The 27,863-nt window shown below is 38.4% G+C and overlaps 1 protein-coding gene, 1 non-coding gene and 1 pseudogene across 6 annotated transcripts in view; 2 read left to right on the plus strand and 1 right to left on the minus strand.

The window, feature by feature from the left end:
* The window catches only part of TJP1 (tight junction protein 1), a 430,437-nt gene that overhangs the window by 385,859 nt on the left and 16,715 nt on the right, over positions 1-27,863 (plus strand). For 4 of the 5 annotated variants that reach the window (XM_075557953.1, XM_075557954.1, XM_075557958.1 and 1 more), the window contains 9 exons: positions 404-486; positions 3,432-3,642; positions 4,093-4,193; positions 9,528-9,878; positions 10,197-10,439; positions 11,082-11,951; positions 12,077-12,174; positions 16,701-16,925; positions 25,549-25,715. In XM_075557953.1, coding sequence (XP_075414068.1) covers positions 404-486; positions 3,432-3,642; positions 4,093-4,193; positions 9,528-9,878; positions 10,197-10,439; positions 11,082-11,951; positions 12,077-12,174; positions 16,701-16,925; positions 25,549-25,715 — 2,349 coding nt within the window. The remainder of the gene's footprint in view (positions 1-403; positions 487-3,431; positions 3,643-4,092; positions 4,194-9,527; positions 9,879-10,196; positions 10,440-11,081; positions 11,952-12,076; positions 12,175-16,700; positions 16,926-25,548; positions 25,716-27,863) is intronic. The other variant, XM_075557955.1, reaches the window with a different exon arrangement.
* On the plus strand, positions 6,013-6,828 carry LOC142456959 (proteasome subunit alpha type-3 pseudogene; annotated as a pseudogene).
* On the minus strand, positions 26,842-26,925 carry LOC142457659 (small nucleolar RNA SNORD86). Its single transcript, XR_012786357.1, has one exon. It is a non-coding gene; the product is annotated as a small nucleolar RNA SNORD86 (small nucleolar RNA).

The following is a 27,863-nucleotide window of genomic DNA, read 5'->3' on the forward strand; positions in this document are numbered from 1 at the left end:
AAAAGAATATGTATTACATCAAATTATTGCTTTTCTTGATTACTGAGTTGTTAATGATAGTCTCCCCACATCGCATCTTAAATTTTGCTCCTGAAACAAATGCTTACTTATTGCCTCCTAATCCCAGCCCCCTTTCCATTGGGAAACATTCTTGGTGTTCCAAAATAAAGTAATCTTCTCCCCAGGGGACGTTTGGCCATATCTAGACACATTTTTGTTGTCAAAATGGGGAAGTGATGGCATGAAAGGTGTTACTTGTAACTAATGGGTTTAGTCCAGGGATGCTGCCAAAATTCTCCAATGCACTGGCAGCTCTCCACAATACAGGTTTTACAATGTTGGGAAACCTTGATCTTGACCCGTGGAAATTTAATGTTTTGTTTTCTCCTGACTAAATGAGTAGAAAGTGAACCAAGAGATGCTGGAACTGACCATCGTAGCTCGGGCATTATTCGTCTTCATACAATAAAGCAAATAATTGATCAAGTAAGTTATTAACAATTAACTTGTCTCATTATAAACTCAAAGTGTGGTGCTTTAAGTGGGTTGGAATTTGGTTAACTTCAAAGTAGGTTGTTTTTATATAATTACCATGGGGATACTGGTGGTAGTTGACCCATTACTGAAAGCTTTCATAGCAACCACATGTGGGGCATCGCTGCATGATGGCAACCGGGCAAAGCACACAGGAGGGACTCTGAAGAGCACAAAGGAGACACGGAGAAGGATGTCTTACACTTCAAGACTATGGAACGATCAGCATCAAGAAAAGTAGACACAAATATACTAAAGTTCGAGAGCATTCTCCCTATAAGACTCTCCTCCCTTTTGTCATCTTCCCAGCTGCCGCCTGAGTGCAGAGTCCCAGATCTGGGAGTGGCTTGCTGCAGGGAAGAGTGGCACAGCTGCAAGGATGTATTCCTAGGGACAAGTTCAGGGTGGATAAAAATACAAATAGCTTTGACACTCTGCCCAGCCCAGAAGAGCCACAGTGGATACCCCACAGCTCCCCAATAGTGGGGACAACACAACCTACCAAGCCACATGAGGATAGATCTACCGGGCAGCCTGGCAATGGCATAAAGCATCCTCCTTCCCCGAAGTTCAGCTTAGCATAGCCCGCTATCCCCAAGACACCAAAAAAAGCCCCAAAACATTAAAAAATACAGCTATGTGAAGCCTTTTTCTTTTTTTAGCAAAACAATACAAAAAAAATGAAACCGTGATTTTAGATTTTTTTTAAAGCCTTAGGACTGGCTTCCAGCCCCTGCTTAGTTTCCCAAGCCTCTCAAATAGGCAGCCTGCCCTCTGAGTAAGCTTTATTCCTATGTAGGTGGTAGGAATAGACCCCATTCCTCCACCCACACCTGGTTGCCCCATTATGTGAAGAGTGAATTCTACAGCACAGCCTAGAGCAAGTGTAAATAGTCAATAGATCTCTTCACATAAACCCAGGGAGCTCCAGGCCCCACTTCCCAAAACTTACCCACCTTCCCTGAGGTATACCTTGGCATAGCCCCCAATCTTTATCAACCTGTCTAGATACCAGCTAACACACACTTGGTTCATTAATAAAGTATTGGCATAACAAAACAAGTAAAAACTCTGACAGGGAGATTAGGCTTGAGACCAAGACTAGAAGCCTAGGGGCCCAGAGAACACTCACAGCACACATACCTAGCAGTACACAGCTTAGCTATCCAACCCCTGGTCAGTACCCCAAGCCTCTCACATAAGCAACTTGCTTTCTGAGTAGATTATTGCTGCATCCCTCCCTCCTAGGTCGTCACCTAGGTAGGTGGCAGATCTATAAACCCCATTTCCATACCCCCCTTGGTCACCACCACCATCCAAGGGTGAACTCTATCCCCTCTGACCTGATTCACCAGAGGTCTATTCTCTCAAGGTAATTAAACTTAAATCTCAAAAAAAGGACTCGTAGCCACTCCAGACACCAAAATCTTTCCCCTATCTTTAATCTCATCCCTACTCTGACACCCTACAAGATCACAAGGTAATAAAACATACTACCAGACACTGTTCCCAACTACGTAAAACATCTGCTCCACACAGTTCTGACCCACCCCAATGCCCAGGGAAAGGTGTGCAACCCATCTGCAATTTTTGCTGGTATTGTGGTTGCTCTGTGTTCTATCACTCTTACACCCTTCTTTAAAACAAAGTTGCACACTGTTCTTATAATTCATCTCAATCAGGACTTCCCTATTTGCAGGTATATGTAAGGACAGGGAAAATATATACATATAAACTTTTCCCACATATTACACAATTCAATTGTTCAATCATATAAAAAAATTGTGTAATCACCACCACAATTCATTTCAGCACACTTTTTTTGTTTCTCATACCCATTGGTATTAGCTCCCCATTTTCCTGCATCCTCCCATGCTATGTTCCTATGTAATTAATCTAGGTACTATCTCTCTAGATTTATCCTGGATTTCATATGTAGAAAAATATATGAAACAAAAACAAGAAATAATAAAAATCAAACAATGACAAAACAAAACAGAAAAACCTAAATCAAAAAGAAAACTAAACATTAAAAACAGAAACAACTTTAAAATGGGCCAAAACAGAGATAATGACTTTACCATGAATGCTCGGTCTGATAGCAAGGCTAGTCACATCCTTGGTTAGTGATCAGAAGAATTCAATGGACGCTTAATATTTGAGGACCCTGCAAATGGATTTTGGGCTTCCACTGTCACAGCCTTCTGAAAAATAGGAGCTCAGATTTTAAACTCTGCTATAGCGTGCCCTCCTCAAGATTTGGATTTTGCTATTTACAGTCCTTGGATCACACAGTCTGCTGTGCTTCTTGTACTACTTTGTGAACTTAGTTGTCACCTCACTTAGATGGGTGCTTGTTTGAAGACAAACCTTTAAGACCCCAGACACTATACGTTCTGTCAGCTGGGCACAAACTGATTTCTTTACCACACGTTGTTATAACCCCCATATCATCAGTGACCACTTTCTGAGGATGAATGTGATACAAGTTTGGGGTCTAAACTAGTTAAAAAGTTAGCTAGTTAAAAATATTTTATTGGTTTATAAATTGTATTGAATTACCTTCTCTTATTTTTAATATGTGATCCTAAAACAATAGGACATATATTAAAATGTATTTTCCTAGTTGAACCTTATAGTATAGTCTGTGCCTTGTATTCTGACAGCAACAATTCTAAAAGTGTGTCTTACATCGTTGGCTCGCTCTCTGAAAGATCCACAGTTTAAAACTGCCAGTCGCTCCTCAGGAGAAAAACTTAAGCTTAAAGAGTTATAATCTAGGAAACCCACAGGGGCAGTTTTACCTTGACCTATAGGGTCACCATGAGTTAGATTATTTCTGGCACTGAATTTTTTTAGTTTATATCCTTATAACATTTTTTCCTTTCTCATTTCAGGACAAACATGCTTTACTAGATGTAACACCAAATGCAGTTGATCGTTTGAATTATGCCCAGTGGTATCCTATTGTTGTATTCCTTAACCCTGATTCTAAGCAAGGGGTAAAAACAATGAGAATGAGGTTATGTCCAGAATCTCGGAAAAGTGCCAGGAAATTATATGAGCGGTCTCACAAACTTCGTAAAAATAATCATCATCTTTTTACAAGTGAGTATGTTAAAAGTGTCTGCATAAACTGTGTGGGCAACAAAATGTAGGGAGTAGAGGGGGATTAAAAAGGAACTGATGTCAAGGAGTTCATGAGGGAAGAGAATGTTTTGAAACTGATTGTGCTAGTACTTGTATGATACTGCTTGGTGTGATTGAACTATGGAATGATATCTGTATTAGCTCTCAATAAAATTATTTGGGGGTGGGGTAAGATGTAGGGTATAATATACTGTCAAGTCTTAAAACTTGCACTTCTGTTTTAAAAGCTTCCTGTTGTGTAACAGTTATTGTTTGGTTGGAAGAAAATATGTAAGGTCAGAACAGACATTTCAAAGATTTGTGTCCATAAAAAGTGTCTTTCAAATAATTTGGCAATTGTGTTTTAAGCAAATTTGAATGAATCCTCCTGACTAGAATTTTCTAATCATAAAAATACTTTATTTTTAGCTGTAATTAATTTAAATTCAATGAATGATGGTTGGTATGGTGCGCTAAAAGAAGCAATTCAACAACAGCAAAACCAGCTGGTTTGGGTTTCTGAAGGAAAGGTAAGACATTTTTTATTATTTTTTTACCTGTTCAGTAAATTATATACCTATTCAAAGATGCCTTTGACCTACCATTGTATTCTAAATGGATCACTATATTAGAGTAGTTCTGGGAAAGTTATTCTTTAGATTTCTATAATTTGTAAATAGGGGGTGTGAAAATTATTTGAGATATTCCTAAAGGTCCCCATCTGTAAATAGGATGCTTACTATTTTAAAATTCTCAAATTACAATGAAAAGATCAGGGCAAAGTTCTCACTGTCTCTGCCTGATAAAGGCATGCCTTTGAAACGTGGGCTTCATTTCCTCTATACGAGTGTTCTCTAAAGTGCTGTCCTCGGCACACTAGATTCTGAATTTACTTTGATAAATAAAAAGCACTTTGAAAGCAAGTAAGTACTTCTGGACACTACTACGCATCGTAAGCCTCTTGGAGCGTTCCCCAGGGTCCACTAGCATATTGAAAGGTCTTACAAGTTAAATTTAAAGACAAAACAAAAAAACCTACCTTTTAAACCCAGCATTTCTCCAAATTGCTAGACTTTTTTCTCCCCATACACTTGACAATTGTTCAGTTCTTTCAAGACATTGAAAAACGTGGGACAGAGTAATCGTTCCATTCTGACACTGAATTTAGATTTTATGTCCATCTAAATGGCTAGTCCTGAAATGATAGCTACTTTCTGTTGTCGATTTTTCTGGTTTTATTGCAAATTTTTATGGTAAATGTCTGTTTTATTTTGTTGGGAATGTTAATACTTTTCTCCAAGTATACCATTTGTTAAAGGAACCTTTTTTTTTTTTTGTCATTGGCTTTCATCAGAGCAGAATTAATTGATAGGTTTGAGTTGTTGGAGAATATTGAGACTCTTCTTCATTTTTTATTTTTTGTTTTGTATTTCCTTACTGTTTCTGGTTTTTGTTGTGTTTTGCCCCTGCATAGACCCTACTCCCCTCTGCTTGGCTGTGGCTACAGATGTTCTGGCCATGCATGTTGCATGCTTAGCACTCTTGTGCCCCTTTCCCAGAAATCATACAGCCTCTGCTGTTTTCACTTATATTGATGTGTCACAACTGTGGTTTTACTTATCTTTACCAGTCTGAGGGATATATCATAGATATGAGATCATTGTAAAACCAATTTGAATAATTGGCATGTTTCATAAGACACATGATAGACAGAATTAATAAAGATGGGAAAATATCACCACACCACTTTGCAGCAACATAGTAACTAACAATAATACAAATTTTTATTCCTATAGCATTTAACAAAAAGGGTTGCAATTTTATACTATTACGTCATACTAATCTTCTACAGTAATACAATTTTGTTACCATTTTTGTCAGCTAGGCTTGTAGTTGTATACTATTTCTTAAAATAAAATTAGCCTACGAAATGTTTGCACTAAATATATAAAGGACACATGCCCGTGTATCCAAAATGTTTTTTTAACATCCACAAATCATAATTTTAATTGTTTTTACTTAAATCAAGCTTGATATCTCCCTTCCTCCAGTCATTTGTAGTTCATCAAATTAAAAACGTAAAGCTATTTCATTTCACATGAACTGTTTTGATCTAACTACTTTAATCTTGCTGCTAAGAAAAATTCCCGTTGCAAAATCTAATATGTTATATGTTCCCGGCTAAGCTTAGAAGTGTCAGTCATCTTGAGACTTTCTTTTTTAATAGTTTGGGGTTTTTTTACATATAATTCACATATCATACACTTAAATAGTTTAGTCATATTAAAGAGTGGGTAGAGGAAGCGCTTAGGTCGCTAAGCCATAAGCATTCCGGTTGTTTTAAGCACGATGAGCTCCATCGGGAACGATTATGACCTATCAGCCTCTCCATTCTCACCTGATGGGAGAACTTTTCAAGTGGAGTGTGCTATGAAGACTGGAAAACAGCAGTACAGCTATTGGAATCCAGTGTAAAGGTGGTGTTGTCTTTGGGGTAGAGAAATTTGTCCTATGAAGACGGTTCCAACAAACAGCTTTTGAACGTTGATCGGCATGTTGGAATGACTCCGCTGGCTTATTGGCAGAGGCTCGTTCTTCAACAGACATAGCAAGAGAAGAAGCTTCCAACTTCAGATCAAACTCTGGCTATAACATTCCACTCAACCATCTCGCAGACAGAATGACCATGTATGTATATGCAAATACACTCTGCAGTGCTGTCAGACCTTTGGGCTGCAGTTTTATGTTAGGGTCTTTCCATGCAAATAATGGTGCACGGCTTTACAGAATTGACCCATCGGGTGTTTCTTACTGTTATTGGGGTTGTGCTATTGGTAAAGCGAGGCAAGCTGCAAAAACAGAACTTGAGAAGTTTCAGATGAAGCAAATGACATGCCGTGATGTTGTTAAAGAAGTTGCAAATATAATCTACATAGTACATGGGTTGGTGAATTAACCAAAGAAAGACATAAAATTGTACGGAAAGATTTAAGGGAAGAAGCAGGGAAATATGCTAAGGAATCTTTGAAGGAGGAAGATGAGTCTGATTATGACAATATGTCGTTGATTCAGTTATATTATTTCTATAGTATATCTATCCTGGATTTCGTTTACTGGAAAACACACACAAAAAACAGCACCCTCCACAACAAAATAACCCAATAGCCGTAGCAAAATTAACCAGGGGAAAAAACCTTCAATCAAATAGAAAGCAGAAAATATTTAAAACTAAATTTTAAATGGGCCAAATGATAAGATGTTAGATTTTAACATAGCTGGTTCTGCAATAATCCATTTTCCATTGCACTCTGCATGAAAGCAAGGCTATGCACAGCCCTGGTCTAAGGTCAGGGCATTCACGAAAGGCTTAATCTACATGTGTTTCTCCTTCACTTTTATTATTATTATATTAAGCAACTTAAAAATGGATCCAAAGATGTCAAATGATAAGAATTGCATTTTAACTGTATCTGTTCTAACTGCGTCTGCCCTAGTTGAGTTTATTGTGCTCTTTGATAGCAAGGTTATTCACATTCCTCGACCTTGATCAGAGGGGATTCACCAAAGGCTTAATTAATCCATGTGTGGATTGGGGGCTTCTATTCTCCTCCCTAGCATTCTGAAAACCCAGTGTTTACAATTTAAGCTCTGATACCATTCCCTCCTTTGGGTTTGAACTTTTATTTGTAATCTTTCAATCATACAAGTGGGTGTCCTTTTTCCTTGTGGACTTAGTTGACATCTCAGTTGGATGGTTGCTTGCTTTTTAAGACAAGCCTTTAAGACCTCAGACTCTGTACGTTCTGATAGCCAGACATCATCTGGTTTCTTGACTACACTTTGCTGTAAGCACCCCTATTTTCAGTGATCTCTTCATGAGGACGAGCAACAAGCAGGTCATGTCATAAGAACTAATTATTCTTAGATTGGGGCTAAAATTAAGTGCAAACCCAAAATAGATTCATTTGTCTATTGATTATATACATCTCTGGTTCACTTTTGAATCCTCATAACAGTTTTATGATAGAGAACATTATCAATCATGCCCCTGGGACATAAGGTAAATCCAATGGATAGTGTCCTTAATTTATCCAGTGGTACAGAATTTAACACATTTTTAGAAAAGGAAATTAATTAAGTTTAGTCTGACTATGAACTGCATTTTTTGAATTGTTAATTTACAAAGATTATACTCTCAAGTAACTAGGCACTATTTACACTAACATTGGGGGTTTGTGATGGGGCCAAGTTTTTTGAGACTCTTAGCATGTAGTAGAATGTGTCATTTCCTGGCTCATAGCAATACATGGTTCTTGCTCACTTGTGCATTTCATAGTAGCTGTAAATCTAGAAGGAATAGTGAGTTCCAAGGTATTTTCCCCTAAAGCCTTAAATAATTTCCTAGTTCTAGCCTTCTAGACCCTGGCAAGTTTTAAAAATTAATATATATAGCCAAAAGATTGCCCTTCAGCAGTAGCCAGTACAGAGTTTAGAAACCAGGGTGCTTTCTGTGTGATCAACTCTAATCTGACAAGGGACAAAACCCTGGAATGCTCACTCTCCCAGACCAGCAGGTGGTCCTTTGAAAGCTTGAGCCACAGGCAAGTCTGACACAGCTTATAGCAGTGGTTCTCCACCTTCCTAATGCTGCGACCCTTTCATACAGTTCCTCCTGTTGTGGTGACACCACCCCACCACCCCCCCACCACCAACCATAAAATTTTTTTTGTTGCTACTTTATAACTGTCAGTTTGCTACAGTTGTGAATCAGGCGACCCTGTAAAAGGGTCGTTCTAACCCCAAGGGGATCCCAACCCACTGGTTGAAAACCACTGGCCTACACTTTTGTATCAGGGTGGCAGTGTTCAGGGCCAAACAATTACCGATGCAAACAAGCAAGGGACTCGCCTCCTGAACCATGTGCTTGACACATCCGACCTGCAGAAAAAACAAGCTTGAATAACTGTGCATCTGGCTAGAGGACAAGAACCTTGTGTTTTCCCTTCAGCACATGTTGAACAAAAGAGGTATTTTCTCTGGATTCCAGATCCTTCGACTCTCATGCTAAACTAGACACAGTGCCCAGGCACGATCTTCAGGGAGTATTTTGTATAATCCAGCCATTAATTCCAAATTAATAATTCGATGACAACCCTATGATTACAACTTTATGTTCCTTCAGATGTTACTTATTTTTCTGGTCTTTTCTGCAGAGGGTCAGGATATGATTAGAAACTAGGTCAACTCTTGATTATATAAGAGAAGCATCACTGCATTTTTCTCTCTTCATCCATTGGATACTAATAAGTAAAATTATAAAGAAGAAAAATCTTCCTACTTTAATGGGGCAGCCACAACTTAGTTGTAACACGTTTTCATTTGTGTTTTATAAAAGCTTGACGTTTAGATGTTAACTTTTTTTAATGTTTTCTAAATATCTTTTAGATCTTACTGACTTTAAACTGTGACTTTTATTTTTGTAGTTATTCTCACATGCATTGTTCTGTTAGTGTGTCTTTGTTTCTGTGAACTTAGTTTAGTAGCATTCGCCCTCTTCTGACTTTTTTTGTAAACCTGAGTGGTACCAGGTTCCTGCACTGTCTTCTGGTCTGGGCCTGAGTTCAGCTTTGTCTGACCAGCCAACCAACATCTCGTTCATCTAAGCCCTTCAGACCTTGAGGGATGCTCCTATGTGTCTGCATGTGTGCCTATGCAATCTTCTTGACCTTTTCTTGTCATAAATTTGAAACAAATAGATGTGATTTCTCCCAGGAAAAATATTCTTTCCAATTTCCTTGTAAAGTAAAGGCCATCTCTTAAAGAACTACTGAATAAAATTTTTAATTTACTTTTATTTGACCCAGGCGGATGGTGCTACAAGTGATGACCTTGATTTGCATGATGATCGCCTCTCCTACCTGTCAGCCCCAGGTAGTGAATACTCAATGTATAGCACCGACAGTAGACACACTTCTGACTATGAAGACACAGATACAGAAGGCGGGGCCTACACTGATCAAGAACTAGATGAAACTCTTAATGATGAGGCTGGGACTCCACCGGAGTCTGCCATTACACGGTCCTCTGAGCCTGTAAGAGAGGACTCCGCTGGAATGCAGCATGAAAATCAAACATACCCTCCTTATTCACCACAAGCTCAGCCACAGCCAGTTCATAGAATAGACTCCCCTGGATTTAAAACAGCCTCTCAACAGGTAAGCAGCAAGTATTCAACGTTTTGTAGTTAGAGGTGCACTATTAAATTTTTAAATGTGGTGATTGAGTTAATATATTTTTGTCCTTCATATTGAAAACTAATCTTAAATTTTAATTTGGAAATACCAAGGATTTAGTTCTAAACTTTTTGTTTTTATTATATAGCAATATAGATTGGAATTTTAAGTAAATTTAGGACATGAAATCAGTCTTATTATTCAACACACTTAAAATATATGCCTACCAACCACTATAAGTTGAAGTGGGAAGTTAGTAAACAGAAACACTATGTTTAAAATATTTTAAACACTTCACAGAAAGCAGAAGCCTCATCTCCAGTCCCTTACCTTTCGCCTTCTGAAACAAACTCAGCATCATCAACCTCTGCTGTTAATCATAATGTAAATTTAACTAATGTCCAACTGGAGGAGCCAAACCCAGCTCCTGCCACCTCTTACTCACCACAAGCTGATTCTTTAAGAACACCAAGTACTGAGGCAGCTCACATAATGCTCAGGGATCAAGAACCGTCATTGTCGTCGCATGTAGATCCAACAAAGGTACTTGTGCTGCAATGCTGCACTGATTTGTTGCTCTTCATCTCTAGCACACAATCATTTTTGCTTTGCCCTTTAAGTGCTCCTTTTGCCTTTTTTTTTAATTGTGCATTTTTACCACATAATGCTTTCAAATCAGTACAGATTATTTCAGTTTTGTAGTTTGCATGGCTTCTCGTGGTATATGGATTATTTGAGAAGAGGCCTTTTAGTTGGGAATTATGCTTAATAATTTTGTTTCATAGCTGCTTTATTTTTGATTTTCTAATTTCTATATCTTCCAGAATTATTTCATGTGTAATTGAGACCTGTCAAATATTTATCTATAAATTAATGGGGTCCATAAATTTTTCATGGTTATTTTCTATGTCAAAATCAAGTTAAATGCATTAATTTTACAAATCTAGTAATTAACTTTAACATGCTTTTAATTTAGTACATGCTAAAATATATAAATTACTTAATCTGCAGTTTCAACTTTAAACTCTCACCTAAACTAACTAACTTTACTAATCTGGTGTCTCTCTCTACTGGTGGTAAATGATAGAATATAGCAATTTTTTGTATCAAATCACAAGCTTATCTGATAACATAGGTAGAACTTAAAAATAAGCATCTATGTTTAAATATGCACTTTTTATACAGGTATTTAGAAAGGATCCATATACGGAGGAAATGACGAGATCGAATCATGTTTTGAAGCAGCCAACCATTGGTCACCCAGGACGAAGGCCAGACAAAGAGCCTGCTATGAGCTATGAACCCCAGCTCCTGAATGTAGAGAAACAAGCCAGCAGAGACCTTGAGCAATCCCTATATAGATATGACACCTCAAGCTACACAGGCCAATTTCCTAGAAACTATGACCACCATCTAAGGTATGAAGATCGAATTCCTGCATATGAAGAACAATGGTTGTGTTATGATGATAAACAGTCCTACCAACCTCAGCCTTCTTTTGATAATCACCATCATCGTCACCTTGATTCTAGACAGGAACTTGAAGAGTCCTCTGAAACAGGGTATTGCCCACGTTTTGAAGAGCCAGCTCCTCTGTCTTATGATAGCAGACCACGCTATGAACAACCACCTAAAACCTCTACACTCCGACATGAAGAGCAGACAACTCCTGGGTATGATGTGCATAGCAGGTACAGACTAGAAGCACAGCCTTATCCTTCGGCTAGTCCTAAGTCGTCTGAGCCCAAACAGTATTTTGATCAATACACACCAGGTTATGAGCAAGTACCATCACAGGGATTTACTTCGAAAGCAGGCCACAATGAGCCTCCCCATAGCGCTGCAGTTGCCCCTCTAAGACCTTCATCCCAGCATAAGACAGAAGTTCTGCCTTCAACTACCAAACCACTGCCTCCACCTCCATCTCTTTCTGAAGAAGAGGAAGATCCAGCAATGAAACCACAGTCTGTACTTACTAGAGTTAAAATGTTTGAAAACAAAAGGTCAGCATCATTAGAAAGCAAGAAGGAGATAACTGACACAACAAGTTTTAAGGTAAAGATGTCTTCACTTGGATGCAAAAAGCATCATTAAGTGAAAAGTATTTCAAGGTGTGCTTCTTAAATGTAGCCTGGTTTGTAATTATTTGCTTCAGAGGCATTTTGTCTTATTTTTTGCAGCTTCCAGAAGTGGCCTCTAAACCTCTGAGTGTTCCCATCGTTGGTCCCAAGTCTGCTACTCAGAATCAATTCAGTGAGCATGACAAAACACTCTACAGGTGGGTGATCTTGAATGATGGTTTTCAGAGGCGTTTGATGGTAGGCAACTGACCAAGAGTGTGGCCTGACTAGTCCGTTAAAAACCTTTTATTATTTGAGATTTGTTAATAAAGCATTAATTTATCTCCCAGATTAATTATTAGTTAGTATCAGCTGACTTTAGGATTGGGTTCAAACTTAAGCAAAAAATCCATTAGACACTTAAAAATGCCACATATTTCACAAACCACATTGGTACTTATACCCTGTGCTATCGTTAGTCCCTACACCTGGGACCAAAGGATTCTGGGGACCTAGAGGCAGAGGCGCACACTGTGCTACCACTCCTGAAAAGGGTGGGGCAGTGGGTGTGTGGTCACTTGTTTTTTCAGCAGCACTGCACAAGCCAGCAAAGGGACTCTACTGCACTTAACATGCAAAACAGGAAAGAACGCTCTTCTGAGGCTTTGTGTGTCCAAATTCCCAGTAGCACAGTGAACTGAAAAGGAAAAGCCCCATTCTATCTCTGCCCCGATGTGGGTCAAAGGTATTTGAACTGGGGATGACCTGCTCGCTCCTTGTCTGAGTATCAGACTTCCGCTACATAGAAAGCTAAACAACAGTGATGCCACCACGCTTTGGATTCATAACTAAGCAAAATATGATTAGATGCTTTTTTAAAACCAAAACATACATAGACTAAGCCAGAGAGGACATCATCTCATGTCATGCCTCACCTTGTTTTCTTCCCCCATTCCTCAGACTTCCTATCAGGAGGGACCAGTCCCTGAAAAAGGACATCATGCTTGTAAAGAAAAGGATAGCTTGTTTGGTTTTTTTTTAAGTTAGACCCTCCAGAAAGTAGATTGACGCAGTAGCTTCAACAATAGGCTCAAACATGATCGTGAGAATGGCATAGGACTCAGCAATCTTTCATGCTGTTTTACGTAGTTTCTATGGATTAGAACCAACTTAACAGTACCTAAAAACATTTGTTTTATATTTTCAGTTTCAGAAATCCCTTGCGACATACAAAGTCCCAGATTTTAGAAATAAAGAAGTCACTAAATTGCTTAACCAAGTTTACAAGTATATGCTTCATATACCATCCCTGTGATGAGCACGTCTGTACAATAAAGTAAAAACATAGATCTTTGCTTATAATAAAAAGGGAACTATTAGCATAAAATTTCCTCCTCTTTTACTGACTACCTGCTTTTCATAAAAATATAAACTCTGGATATATTCTTGAGCCAGTAAGTATCCTTGGCAGATGAACTGTTCTATGTGAAATAAATTTTATAATAACTAAAAGCTTAGGCTCTCCCCTTGTCATTTAGGGGTTAAGAGTTGGTGCGTGTGAAACCTAAATTTAAGTTTCCTCAAGTTTACTAAATAGAGCATATGCAACTATATACTTAGAGTTCATACTTTTTGTCAGTTATTACTTAATTGCTTACATGACTTAGTCTCCCATTACTGTTAAAAATTGCCTCCTCGAAGATAACAGGAAACAGGAAAGATTAAGGAAGCAAAGCTGTGGATAGAGGTGTAAATATAGGTGTGCACTTATATAAATATATTAACTCATTAAAAAAGAGGTATTGGCCTATGTATATACATTTGTATGGCGATACATTGAGAAAGTGAATGGACTCTGGGCTTCTGCTCAAGCCCTCCCTCAACACAAAAACACTGCGTTCTAACCTGGCATTCTGTGATGCTAACTAACCTCCCGGCGTGATTGCTGAAGACAAAATGCGTGCACAAGCAAATCTGGTGAAGAAAGCTGATGGTGCCTGGCTATTAAAAGATACTGTGGTTAGGGTCTTAAAGGCTTGAAGTTAAACAAGTGACTATCTAGCAGAGAAGCAACAAGCCCACAAGGAAGAAGCACACCAGCCAGTGTGATCATGAGGTGTTTACAGGATCAGGTAACAGGCATCAGAAGACCCAAAACAAACAAAAAAATAAAACATTGTTGAGAACAAGGGGGGGTCAGAGCAGAGACCCAAAACCCATCTGTAGACAGTGAAACATACAATATTTCTCAGGTTCCTTGAGGCTTCCTCACCCCCCACTATCATAACCCCAATCCTGCCTTTCACTTTGAACTAGACCGCAGCATGTACACGGATACAGATAATAGCTCACCACACATGGAATTCAGGGCAGATAAACCCCTCAGGAATATAGATGGGAGTAGTGATACCCGGAGGGTAGGGGGAAGGTGTGGAGAGGAAGAGGGAAGAAACCATGAGGGAAGGGAGGAAAGGTCTATAAAATATGAAGATGATAATTTATAGTTTATTAACGGGTCACGAGGGTGGGAGGAGGGAAAAAAGGCTGGTTTGAAAAAGAGGCCTCAAATAGAAAGTAAATGTTTAGAAAATAATGATCGTAACATATGTACAAATATGCTTGATACACATGATGTATGGATTGTTGTAAGGGCCCCAAATATCATGCGGAGGAGACGAGCCATTCAGGGTGTAGTGTAGCAATGATGAAACATACAACTTTCCTCTAGTTCTTTAATGCTTCCCCCTTCCCATTCCCCCACCCCCCGCCCACTATCATGATCCCAATTCTACCTTACAAATCCAGCTAGACCAGAGGGAATGTACACTGGTACAGATAGGAACTGGAAACAGGGAATCCCGGACAGATCAACCCCTCAGGACCAGTGATAAGAGGGGCAATACGGGGAGGGTAGAGGGAAAGTGGGGTGGGAAAGGGAAACTAATTCCAAGGATCTACATGTGACCCCCTCCCTGGGGGATGGACCACATAAAAGTGGGTGAAGGGAAACATTGGACAGTATAAGACATGATAAAATAGCTATTTATAAATTATCAAGGGTTTGTGAGGGAGGGGAAATATGAGCTGATACCAAGGACTGAAGTAGAAAAAAGAAAAGTTTTGAAAATGATGCTGGCGACATATGTACAAATGTGCTTGATACAATTGGTGTATGGATTGTTATAAGGGCTGTAAGAGCCCCCAATATAATGATTTCTAAAATACATTGTTTTTAAAATTACTTCACAAAGGGAAAGGAAAATCAGTCCCCAAAGATGGTTCTGAAGCATGAGTCAAACAATGTCTCCATCATCCTGCCACCTTTTTTTTTCACCAATAGCCCTGCCACAACAGTCTCTCCTCAGCTTTGTTCTGTAATTAATTGTAATGACCACACAAAATTCATAGACCATACTCAGTATTATGGGAAGTTTTAACAGCTTACAATCCAAGATAAAGCTTAAGACACAATTAGTCGTTCCGGATAGCCTCTTCCCAGGCATGCCCACAAGAAGGCTTCTCTTTGGTCCTTGGCCTCTGTCCTCATAGAACAATATTGCACAGTTCTAGTGCTGCTAATAAATGCCCAAGGTCGTCATGTTCCTGCATAAGTCTCTGCCTGAAAGTGCTCAGTTCTAGCTCTGTGAATCACCAAGCTAAGTTCCCTAATTCCTATATATACTCATGTGTAAGCCAACCCGAACACCAGCTGCGGCACCTAATTTTGCCACAAAAACAGCATTAAAAAAATCTGAAAAACTCAGCTTATACACAAGTATATACGGTAAGTACCTGGAGGCATTCAACTTGTTCCCTGGACCAGAACAGAAAGCCCACCGTTCTTGGCTGGTGGTCATGCTCTTTGTTCTTCTGTTCTCTGATTTCACCACTTTCTGTTCTGGATTGAAGAATTTCAGTGTACAAGAATATCAGGGTCCAAAAGATGAGCACCATTCCAGGCTCTTCTTTTTTTATGGTTGTAAGGTCCCTACTTCTGAGATGGCTCATACCCAGCAGGCAGGCAAAATTTACCAACCACAGTAGAGTTCAAGTTTTTACCATCACAGTTATTAGTTTATCAGCTGAATTAAATAAAACTGACTAGAAGAACCAAATTAAGTAAATCACTGTACAACTATCTTCTTTTCTCTCTTTCTAATTAGCCAATCTACCCCCGCTATGGAAGGAGCCCTTTTAACTTGCAGGTGTAGGTGTTGGGTTGGTTAACCTCAACTTTGATGTTTAAACCAACCAGCCATTCCATAGGAAAATGATGAGGCTCTCAGTTCCCCTAACAGTCTTGAAACCCTGTACAGGATTACTGTGAGTTGAAATTGACACAGTGGCAATTGATTTGGACTTTTAACTGGTAAGCCCACCCAGATGTACCTCAGACGAAAGGACTGGTGATACACTACTGAGAAATCCATATTGAAAACACTCCTTTTGCACACAGCTCTGCTCTGACCCACTGAGTCACATAGTAATAGTTGATTTGATGAGAACTATTGAACCTATCCTCACTAGATAATCACAAAACTTATGTTAATGGACTAGTAACCTGGAAAGGGCCTGCCTTTTAATTGTTACATATGAGGACTTGGGATTTGGGGTATCCACTCTGACTACTGTTTGATGGCTCAGCTAAATCCTAAATAGTCAAGGCAACGAGGTCACATAGTTTTATATATTCAATTTTGTGAAACTAACAGAAAAGCTCTATTTCCCAATCTCTATCTTCCAGGATCCCAGAACCCCAAAAATCCCAGCTGAAGCCACCTGAAGATATTGTTCGTTCAAATCATTATGATCCAGAGGAAGATGAAGAATACTATCGAAAACAGCTCTCATATTTTGACCGAAGAAGTTTTGAGAACAAACCTGCACACATTTCTACTGGTCATCTCTCAGAGCCTACCAAGCATGTTCACTCTCAGAGTCAACCAAATTTCTCTAGTTATTCTTCCAAGTATGTTACTTTACCTAAGACCTTGTTTTTAACATGATGAAATATAAAGTTGGGTTGCATAGGATGCATCATGTAAAGCCCAGTGTATTTTGAGGGATAGTGGTGAAGTATTAAATGAGTGACTGTCACTCAGCTTTAGTGGTTCAGCTTTGTGTGTACCCTTCTTAGGTGTGAAATGCATGCTTGCATATACATTTTAAACATTTAAAGTGCACAGACTTAACTAAGTAGATGCTTAGGATTGTGTGGACATAATGATCACTTGTCATTCACTATTGAGGGAAAATTCTTTTAGTACATACTATAAAATATTACTTAACACACACCAAAAATGTCTAACACCAATCTAATTTTGCTGACCATAATTTGAAGGGAAGTCTTAGCATTTTTTCGGGGGAGGGAGAGTAAAAAGGAGCTGATAACTGCTTATAAAACTTTATTAAACAAAAATATCAAAATGTAAAACTGTTGCTTCTCATTACATCCTCCATTTCTGTCTGTAGACTTCTGGATGTAATGTTTTCATCTCTAACTCTTCCATGAAGAATTGTGTGTGCTTTGATTTACACCATGTTAAAATGGCAGTTTTAGCATCCTGGGGGTACTCAAATTGTATATTTTGGAATGTTATCCAGTTTGGGGAACAAAAACAAAATTTGAAGAGAAAAGATCTGCACTGTAAAGTAGATGGGGTAAGGTGTCCTAATGAATTATAGGACATCACTTGCTACTCTTGAAGGTAGCATTGTCAAGATGGAAAAAGATCCCTTGACACAATCTTCCTGACTTTTTTCTCACCAGTGCATTTTTCACTTCTCTTAAAATGTTATTGCTCTATGTCCATTAAGAAAATACATTCAGAGTATCTCTTTGGAATTGGGGAGGTTGCCATGATTTTCTGAGCTGACTTTGCTGCCTCGAATTTAATTGGCCATCTGGTAAATCCATCTGGTAGCTATTATTATTGCACCTTGCTCTGGGACCTCATCCATGATTCTGTTGTATAAAATCATCTTCACCAATTTTGATCTTGGTTACAGGACAACTGTAAAGATCAGCTCTTTGAGCTAGATGATTTTCACCTAATTCTTTTAGCACTCATTGAGCCAAAAACTTGTTTAAGGTTAAGATATAAATTAAAACTGAAAATACCAAACCAACTTCAGCAGCTGTTGCGTCAGTGGAATCTGCAGTCACCTGTGACTACAGGACTACAGCTACTTTCCTAATTTGTTGAGGTCGATGTTTTTCTCTCTCGGCTCCTCTCTGGGGTCTTACAGACCTTCTTGAAAACATGTGGGACAGCATTCCTGCAATCTTGTTGCAAAGGTTTAATGATTTTGGAGGATGTGCAATGGCGTTTTCTTTAAAAATGCATAAAAGCACTGACCTTAAAATTGTGGGGATTTTTTTCTAAAGGTGCAAAAAACATTCTATTGTTTGCTTTTTCTTCTTCTTTTTTTTGTTTTTGTTTTTTTGAGCACCCTACCAAGTCAGATCACCCTTCTCTGTCAGTTTGTCATACTGTGGTGGCTGTGTTCCTGTGTTGCATTGTCACGGGTGCTCCAAATACCAGCAGGATCATCCAAAGTGCTGAAAACTTTTTTTCCCCTCATCTTAGATTCTTTATTTTTATCCAAAATGGAGTCATAAATTAAGATTAATTTTCATTGTAATGTACCTAAGGGCCATCACTAATATGTATTCTTTTTTTTAAATGTTTTATTAGGGACTCATACAACTCTTTATCACAATCCATACATCATCAGTTATATAAAGCACATCTGTATGTTAGGGCTGAAAACTCGTAAGAAAAAATTCAGGCCTTGGGTGACAATATTGAAAGATTCTTCAGGCAAAATGTATAATAGCAGCAAGCATCAAAGGACGATGGAGAGTATAGAATCACAGTACTAAGAAGAGTTAGTTATTGTTCCATCATTTCAGAAGGTAGCATATGAGCAAGAACCAATGGTGCTAAAGAAAAGTTCAAGTGGCACTGAAGGCATTGGTCAAGAACAAGGCTCCAGGAATTGATGGAATATCAATTGAAATGTTTCAGCAAGCTGATGAAGTACTCAAAGCATTCACTCCTCTATGCCAGGAAATTTTGTCAGGAAGGGAAGTTACTTGGCTAGAAGAGATGCATATTTGTACCCATTCTAAAAGAGAGGTGACCCAACAGGATGCTTAAACTATAAAACATTACCATATGCCAATAAAATTTTGCTGAAGATCATCCAACAATGGTTGCAACAGTACATTGATAGGGAGCTGTCAGAGCGTCAGGCCGGATTCAGAAGAGGAGTTGGAACAAAGGATGTATCGTTGCTGATGTCAGGTGGATCTTGGCTGAAAGCAGATGTTATCTTGTGTTTTATCGACTATTCCAAGGCATTCAGTTGTGAATCATAATAAACTATTGATAATCTGGAAAAGAATGGGAATTCAGAACACAGATTATACTGATGTGGACCTTGTACATGGTTCAAGAGGCACTAGTAGGAACAGAACAAGGAAACCTGCATGGTTTAAAATCAGGAAAGATGTGTGACAGGGTCATATCCTCTCACCACACTTAGTCTGTATGCTGAGCAAATAATCAGAGAAGCTGTATTATGTGAAGAAAAATGTGACATCAGGATTGGAGGAAGGCTTATTAACTTGTGATATACAGATAATAACTTTGCATGCTGAAAGTGAGGAAGACTTGAAGCATTTACTGCTGTAAATCAAGGATTGAAGACTTCAGTATAGATTAAGACTCAATATGAAGAAGACCAAAACCCTCACAATTGGACCAATAGGTTGCATGATAAATGGAGAAAAGTTTGAAGTTTTCTAAGATTTTATCTTGCTTGAATCCACGATCAATGTTCATGGAAGCAGCATTCGAGATCAAAAGGCATGTTGTATTAGATAAATCTGCAAAAGACCTCTTCAGAATGTTGAAACGCAAGGGTTTTACCCTGAGGACTAAGATGCACCTGACTCCATGATATTTTCAGTTGCCTTATATATATATGTGAAATTTGGACTTTGAATAAGAAAGGTGAAAGATAAATAGATGCATTTGATTTGTGCTGCTGGAGAAGAATACTGAAAGTACAATGGACTGCTAAAAGAAAAACCAGTCTATCTTGGAAGAAGTAAAAGCAGGGTGGTTCTTAGAAGCAAGGATAGTGAGGTTTTTCTCCTGCATACGTTGGACATGTTAGGAGAGACCAATTCCTGGAGAAGCCCATCATGTTTGACAGAGGAGCAGCTAGGAAGAAGGTGGCCCTCCAGGAGGAAATTGACACCATGGTTGCAACAATGGGCTAAGTCATGGGAACAATTGTGAGAATGGTACAAGACTGGGAAGTGTTTCCTTCTGTTGTTCTTAAGATCTCTATGGATCAGAATCCGTTCCATGGCACCTAACAAGTAAGTCTAATGTGCATACAGTGAAATTCGGTAAGGACAACTATTCAAATTTACATGCCCACGACTAAAGCTGATGATGAAGAAATTTAATTCTACCAGTCCTCAGTCTGGTATTGATCAAAGTGCAATCAAGATGCATTGATAAAGTATTAGCAATTCAAATGCAAAAGTTGGAAACAAAGAAGAAAACAGTAGTTGAAAAATATTGCCCTTGGTATACAAACAAAGCTGAAGATTCATAATAGAATTCTGCAAGCCCAATGACCCCCTTCATCAGAAATACCTTTTTCAACAACACAAGTGGAACCTATACATGTGGGCCTCTTTGGGGGGAAAAAAAAAAAACAATGGAAAATACCGACTTGGAAAATAACACTAGGCCAGAGGCAAACTGGGAAAGAGACCCATCGGTTATTTATATGTAGATTCTGGTCAAAGCTGAAAAAAAATTAAAACAAGTCCATATGATCCAAAGTACAACTTTGGATCTTCTTCAACACCTCTGAATTTCAAGAACATACCGAGAATAGACTTGATGCATTGAATACTAATGACAAAAGACCTGATGAGCTGTGGGCTGACAGCAAGAAAGTCATACATGACGAAAGCAAAGGGTCATTACAAAGACAGGAAACAGATCAAAGTGGATGGCAGACCCTGCAGCTTGCTTTTAAATGTAGAGTCGCTAAGGCAAATAGAAATGATGAAATCGAAGAACCTAATACAAAATTTCAAAGGGCAAGTCAAAAAGATAAGGAAGCACACACTCAGCATATCTTAAACTGAAAGAACTCAAAAAAATTAAGCCTCCTGTTACAGTATTGAAAAATTCTATGTGTACAATATTGAACAATGTGGTCAGCCTCAAGAGAAAATTAATGGAATACACAGTCACTATTCAAAAAGTACTAGTTGACATCCCACCATTTCAGTGGCTAGCATATGAGCGAGAGCCAGTGGTACTGAAGGAATGTGAGATAGTTAAGGCTTATTGTGCCAACCTGTATGATAAACACATAGGATTAATTGAAGGGCGGAGAGAGAAATGGCTTTCTGGTTCTCGGATCTCTTGCTTTCTGATGGTCAGACCAGGGTGCAGCTACTGTAGCCAGTTCCCTGCTTTAGCTGGCAAGACTCTCCCTGCAAGACATCCCTGAGGAGAAGCCACATGGACCTACCCTGATGCAGCCCTGGGTGCTGGAACAGCTGTGTGGAGACCTCTGCCAGCACTGAGATACTTACACATTCACTGATTCGGCTTTCCTTCTGCAGTTAGCGTCATTGCGTATATTTTGTGAGATTGAGGAGGACTTTGTAAATTGGTGTCGGGCATATGGGTTAATGTTGGACTTGTGGGCTTGGACAGCACTGGGTTGGGATGCTTTGTTAATGTACACTTACCCTTTATATAAAACCCTTGTATACATAAGAATTTCTGTGGATTTGTTTCTCCAGTCAGCCCAGACTAATAAGTCACAGCTGCAATACAAATATTAACCAAAAACAAGGCTCTAGGAATTGATAAAATACCTACTGAAATGTTTCAACAAGTTGTTGAAGCACTGGAGGTACTCAGCTGTCTATGCCAGGACATTTCAAAACCAGCTACCTGGCCAACTAACTCGAAGAAATCAACATTTGTGCCCCTTCCATAGAAAAGTGACCCAACAGAATACACTAGTTATAGAACAGTGTTATTAATAACACATGCAAATAAAATTTTGCTGAAGATCATCCAACAGTAATGTGCGGTAGTGTGTTGTCAAGGTATTGCCAGAAATCCAGGCCAGATTCAGAAGAAGACTTTTTCAGCAAGGGATTTCATTGCTGAAGTCAGGTGGGTCTTCCTTGATAGCAGATAATACCAGAAAGATGTTTACTTATGGTTTTGTTTTGTTTTTTAATATTACTATGACATTTAACTATGTGGATCATAACAAACTATTGATCAAACACACCTTGAGATGAATGGGAATTCCAGAACACTTCATTGACCTCATTTGGAACCTCTGCATGAATCAAGAGGCTGTTGTACAAAAAGACAAAGGAATACTGCAAGGTTTTAAATCAAGAAAGGTGCGCATCAGGGTTGTATCCTCTTGCCATAATTATTCAATATGCTGTGTAATAATGAGAGAAGCGTGAGTATCAAGAAGAATGTAGCATCATATTGGAGGAAGACTTAACCTTTAATGTTCAGATGACACATCCTTGCTGAAAGTGAGGAGGACCCGGATAACTTGCTAATGAAGATTAAGCATTGCAGTCTTCAATATGGGTTACAAATTAAGATAAAGAAAACCAAAATTCTCACAACTGGACCAGTAAGTAACATCATGATAAACAGAGAAAAGATTGAAGTTTCAGGGATTTCATCTTGGTTGGATCCTCAATCAATGTTCATAGTAGCAGCAGTCAAGAGATAAAATGATGTGTATTGCATTGGATAGATCTGCTGCACCAGGCCTTTTTAAAGTGATGAAAAGCAAGGATATTACTTACTACTTTGAGGACTAAGGTGAGCCTGACCCAAGCTATGGTGTTTTATATTCGTCTCATCTGTGTGTGGAAGTAGAACATTGAATAAAGAAAGCCAAAGAAAAATTGTTGCATTTGAGTAATGGGGCTGGTGAAAATTATTGACAGTTCCATCAATTGCTAAAAAAGAAACAATATGTCTTAGAATAAGTACAGCCAAATAAATGTTCCTTAGAAACAAGTATAGCAAGACTTTGTATTGTTATATAAGAAAAGTATAGCAGGATGGTTACAAATGTATGTATGTATATTTCCTTTGTAGTATGAGATTAAGCGCTTCATAATTATGCACGTTTCTCCATATGAATATTTAATCATTAAAGAATTAGGAGAGTGAGTGTCATAGAAGACAGTTCTCCAAGGGGGAAGTTGCCATTGTACTAATTAATGCCATTTAATACTGTTTAACTCTCATGTTTATCTTTTATAACTTTCAATAACTGGAAGACGTAAAATATGAGATCTTTACCATGTTTTTGAAAAACGTGTACTAATTGATTATATCCAAGGGACTATAGTCTCTAGATCTCATATTTCTTCAATTAAGAATAAAAAATAATCCTCCTCTTGATTTGTGCTTGTGTTCCACTTAAAAACGCACCATAAAATGATGGGAATTAGAGCCGGAAGATTTCTTTAATACAGGACAAATGCCCTAGAAAGCAAACAACTATCATCTTGTCTTATGATCCCATAGAACTGATTTAAAATTTAAAAGTAAGGTAAATTGGTTTGCTGTTAAGTAGATTCTTGGCCAGTGCTAGAAAAGCAGTATACGGCCTGCTCCTGTCAGGTACTGATGGGACTTTGTCAAAGCAACTGTGGAATTGGTGGGGCGACGGGTAGCTCACCAGAATATCTGCTTTTCAGGTCACACCTCACCATAAACTTTCATGTCTCACAATAAGTTAAGGTAAAACAGTCTTAAAGAGTGGGATTTTTTTAAGTGGATATATGATATTACTGTTTTTGTGAACCTTGATATTAAGGGAGGAAAACTGACAAAATGTGGCAGCTTGTATCAGTGTTTGGGGGTTTGTTTGTTTTAACTAAAAGATTTTATTGGGGCTCATCACATTTTTATGTGTATCATGTTTTCCTTTCTTTTATTGAAATGTACAGTTTTTACTGACCCAGAATCTCCCAATTACGCTGTTACATCTCCTGTATTTGGCATATTTTTTGCTCACTCTCAACAGTTGCAACAGAAGTGGGCAATGCACTCCTGTCCACTGAAACACTTATAAAAATATATGAAGAATGCGCAGACGGGCAGGACATAAAGTTACTGTTTTTAAATTTATTGAGTAAATGAAAGTTGGTGAGACTTTGTCTTCTAAACCAAATGATGCTGAACTGGCTTGTGAATATTTTTTAGTTGATATTTTAAACATTTCAATTCCATTCATTATAGATTTGCTTAATTAGATTGGCCATGTTCTTTCTTTTTTTTCAATTTTGCTTGCTTTCCCATCACATAGATTTCTGGGCTTTTTTATTAAGATATTTCAGGATGGTGCTCTTAATAGCTCTTAAAACAATCCATATATGAATTGTATTAAGCTTATTCATATATTGACATGGTTATTTTCTAGACATTTACTTTCTCTTTTTTTTTACTTTCTATTGAACCCTTGGTATCAGCTCCTCTTTTTTTTTCCCAACACCCCCCCGCCACTCTTGTGACCTCTTGAGAAATTATAAATTCTTATCATTTTCATCTTATACCAATTGCTATCTCCCTTCCCCCACGGTTTCTGTACAAATACTTGAAAAGGAACATCAGGTAGTAAGTGAGGTTATTTCATAAGGTGTTCCTCACTGTTTTGTTGGTATTATATGCACTTGCAGGTTTTAACATCATCTTAAGATACTTAGTCTAAATACCTAAAAACAAGAAAACCGCATAGGGCTAAAGCTGATCATACTATGACACTTAAAGGAAAGTGTACTCCAAATATATGTTTGTGTACTTAAGCCAATGAAACTGGCTCTTTGCAGTTATGTTTAAATGACATTGTTCAAATTACGGATCTTTTAAAAAGATTTGTTTTTATTAATTTTATGTATTAAATATTCACAATTGACTTTGAAAAGAAATATGTATACATGACCCAATTTGAATTAAGTGAGCCTACAAAAATAAAGCAATATCTGCTACTCTATTAAATCTTTTTATTTTTCAAATCTGGTAAACCAAGAGCAAACTTTTAAATAAAAGATGTCCAGTTTTTAAGAATCTCTGAGTGTTACAGAAGCCAATGTTTATACTTCAGAAATACGTCCAAGAAAGACTTGGCCAATACTTAAACCAAAATATTGTCAAAACTTCCTTAAGTTCTCCAACCATTACAATTTTTATAACAATTGAATATTACAAATACACTCAATTTCACCTGCGTTTTGGTTGTCATCTTATTGATGATTTATGAACTACTCTTAAAGTATCTGTTCTTTCTTGATATTTCTTGTCCTGATGAGTGGTTGAATTTTTTTTTATATTTTAGTAGCGCCTCATAATGAGGAAAGTATACTGTAGAAGTTATATATTGTGAAATTTCTAGATATTTTAGAAGTTGGAGGTATGTAAAGGAATGAGAATTTGCTTTGTATAGTAATTGTATTTTCAGGTGTTGGCATTTTTCCCCTTTTTCAACAGGGGAAAACCTACTGAAGCTGATGCTATGGATAGATCATTTGGGGAGAAACATTACGACCCTGTCCAGGCCACTCCTCCACCTCCTCCTCTGCCATCTCAATATACTCAGCCTGTCACCAACAATTCGCTGGCCCTTCACACACATTCCAAGGGACCACATGGGGAAGGTACAGTTCAAAAGTTAACTTCACCACAACATACTAATATAAGACTAAATTTTAAAAAAAAAGACTAAATCTTGTCAGTATTAAGTAGAATGTCTTTTACATAAATATATATCTGAAGAGTTTAGGCTGGGAACAAAAAGAATTGTGCTTTGTTAAAATTCAACTGTCTTTATGATGGTGTGACCATTGTATCTTATAAACCTTTTAGTAGCTAGATCTATTTATTTATTTGTTTGTTTGTTTGTGGAGTTGTTTCTTTATTGAGAGGGTTGGAGCACACCAAGGAATGTCCATTTTAATCTTTCTGGGCTGGTTTTTTTAATTTAATTTTTATTTTTCCTAGTGCTGTTGCTCTTGCTGCTAGCAGCCGCCTCCTCGGGTCCACTGCTGGCGGGCTCCTCCTTCGCAGGGAGCTTCTTCTTTTTCTTTAGGAAGCTCCCGCCATTTGCTGCCTCCTGAGGGTCACATGCAGGCTCCTCTTTGGGGAGAGGTTTCAGTTTCTTCCTCTTGGGGAGAGGCGTCCCTTTTGGATCACTGCTGACCAGCTCCTCCTTAGATCTCTTCTTCTTGGGATTGGGGAGAGCAGAGAGAGCTGGGTCTTCAAATCCATTTTCCTGCAGAGCCTCCTGTGCCCTCTGCTTGTTCTTCTATTTGGGCCTTTCCCCGTTGGTCTCCTGCTCAGGGACCGCACACTCCTCAGGAGCACTGCTGTTTTCCTGAGACGCAAGGGCAAGGGCAGCCAGTCGCTTCTTTTCCTTTTTCAAGTGTTTCTTCTCCTGCTTCTCCGGTTTTCTAGTCATCTCATCAGCGGCCTCCTCCACCTGAACCATTGCCTCCTTCATCACGTTCAGATTCTTCTGAAGGACCTCCCCAAGTCTCGTAGAAGGAGAGTTGTTCCTCAACTTGCTCACGAAGCTTTTCCCCCAAATACACTTGTGGGCACCCCAGAGAAACAATCAACCTGAGAGGCAATGCTATACTCGATTGCCAGGTATCAGGAGATGTGGCCTTTGTTCTTGGCAGCTGCTCGGCCAATGAAGGTGGAGTGGAAAATGAGTCCGTATTTAGGGGTGTTTCCCCTAGTCTTCAGGGCTCTGGAAGCTTGGTCCCTTTTGCTGGGCCCTGGAATCACTCAGACTCCAGGGCTAGCCCATCACTCCCATAGCAGAGGCCTGTATGGATCAGGGGCCAGTAGCTAGATTTTTAAATCTGTTTTATTAGCTTAACTCAATTTCAAGGCAGTCTCCGAAATAACCAAAAGTAGTATTTATTTTCCAGTACATCTGAATCTGAATACTTCAGTGGTGATTTGTAAAAATCACTATTCCAGGTGGGCATAGGAAAGCTACATGCATGAAAAGAATGGTGAACTGCATCTAGTAGAAGAAAGCACTTCTTCTTTCTTACTTGTTGTAGTCAATGCCATTGCTAAGAGATTTCTTTCAAAAAATGAATTTTCTGTTTTCATAATTGAGTACTTTTAGCTCTGAAATATTTCATTGCAGCAAAACATACAAACCTCAAACCAAACTCACTGCCCTTGAGTCAATTCTAACCCATAGCAACCATGTAGGGCAAAGTAGAACTGCCCACTCTGGGTTTCCAAGGCTGTAAAACTTTACAGGAGCCGAGAGCTTCCTTTTTTCTCCTGCACAGCAGCTAGGGGCTGTATCAGCAGCCTGAAATTTCCACTGAACTTTGCAGGTTTGCTTTTTTATTTTTTCCAAATCCATCACTGTCTATCTCCCTTTCAAATCCAGAGGTACTACCACCTTAAATTTGGCATCTGCTATTCCCATGTATATTTTTGCATGCTTCTTAAAGTTTCACATAAAATGTATCCTTTAGCAACTTTGCCATTCCTGTGCAAAAATTTCAGCAGGTTTAATATAGCTTAAATTTAATAGCTATATATTATTTTTCCCTAAGTAATTATCTATTCCCTAGTTGACAGATACTGTGATACTACAGATAGTACTTCAGGATTGTCTATGTTTGAGTAAAATTTTAAATTATGTAAGTCTTCAGAAAAATTTTAACTTTAGAATGATGCTACATTACGCTGATTTAATTCTGACTCTCCGATCTTTATTCATTTATCTTGCCTTATTATAGTTATTATTGAGATACTGAGAGCAAATATGTTTG

Source organism: Tenrec ecaudatus, chromosome 9 (assembly GCF_050624435.1).
Source record: "Tenrec ecaudatus isolate mTenEca1 chromosome 9, mTenEca1.hap1, whole genome shotgun sequence".
NCBI classification, from domain to species: Eukaryota; Metazoa; Chordata; class Mammalia; order Afrosoricida; family Tenrecidae; genus Tenrec; species Tenrec ecaudatus.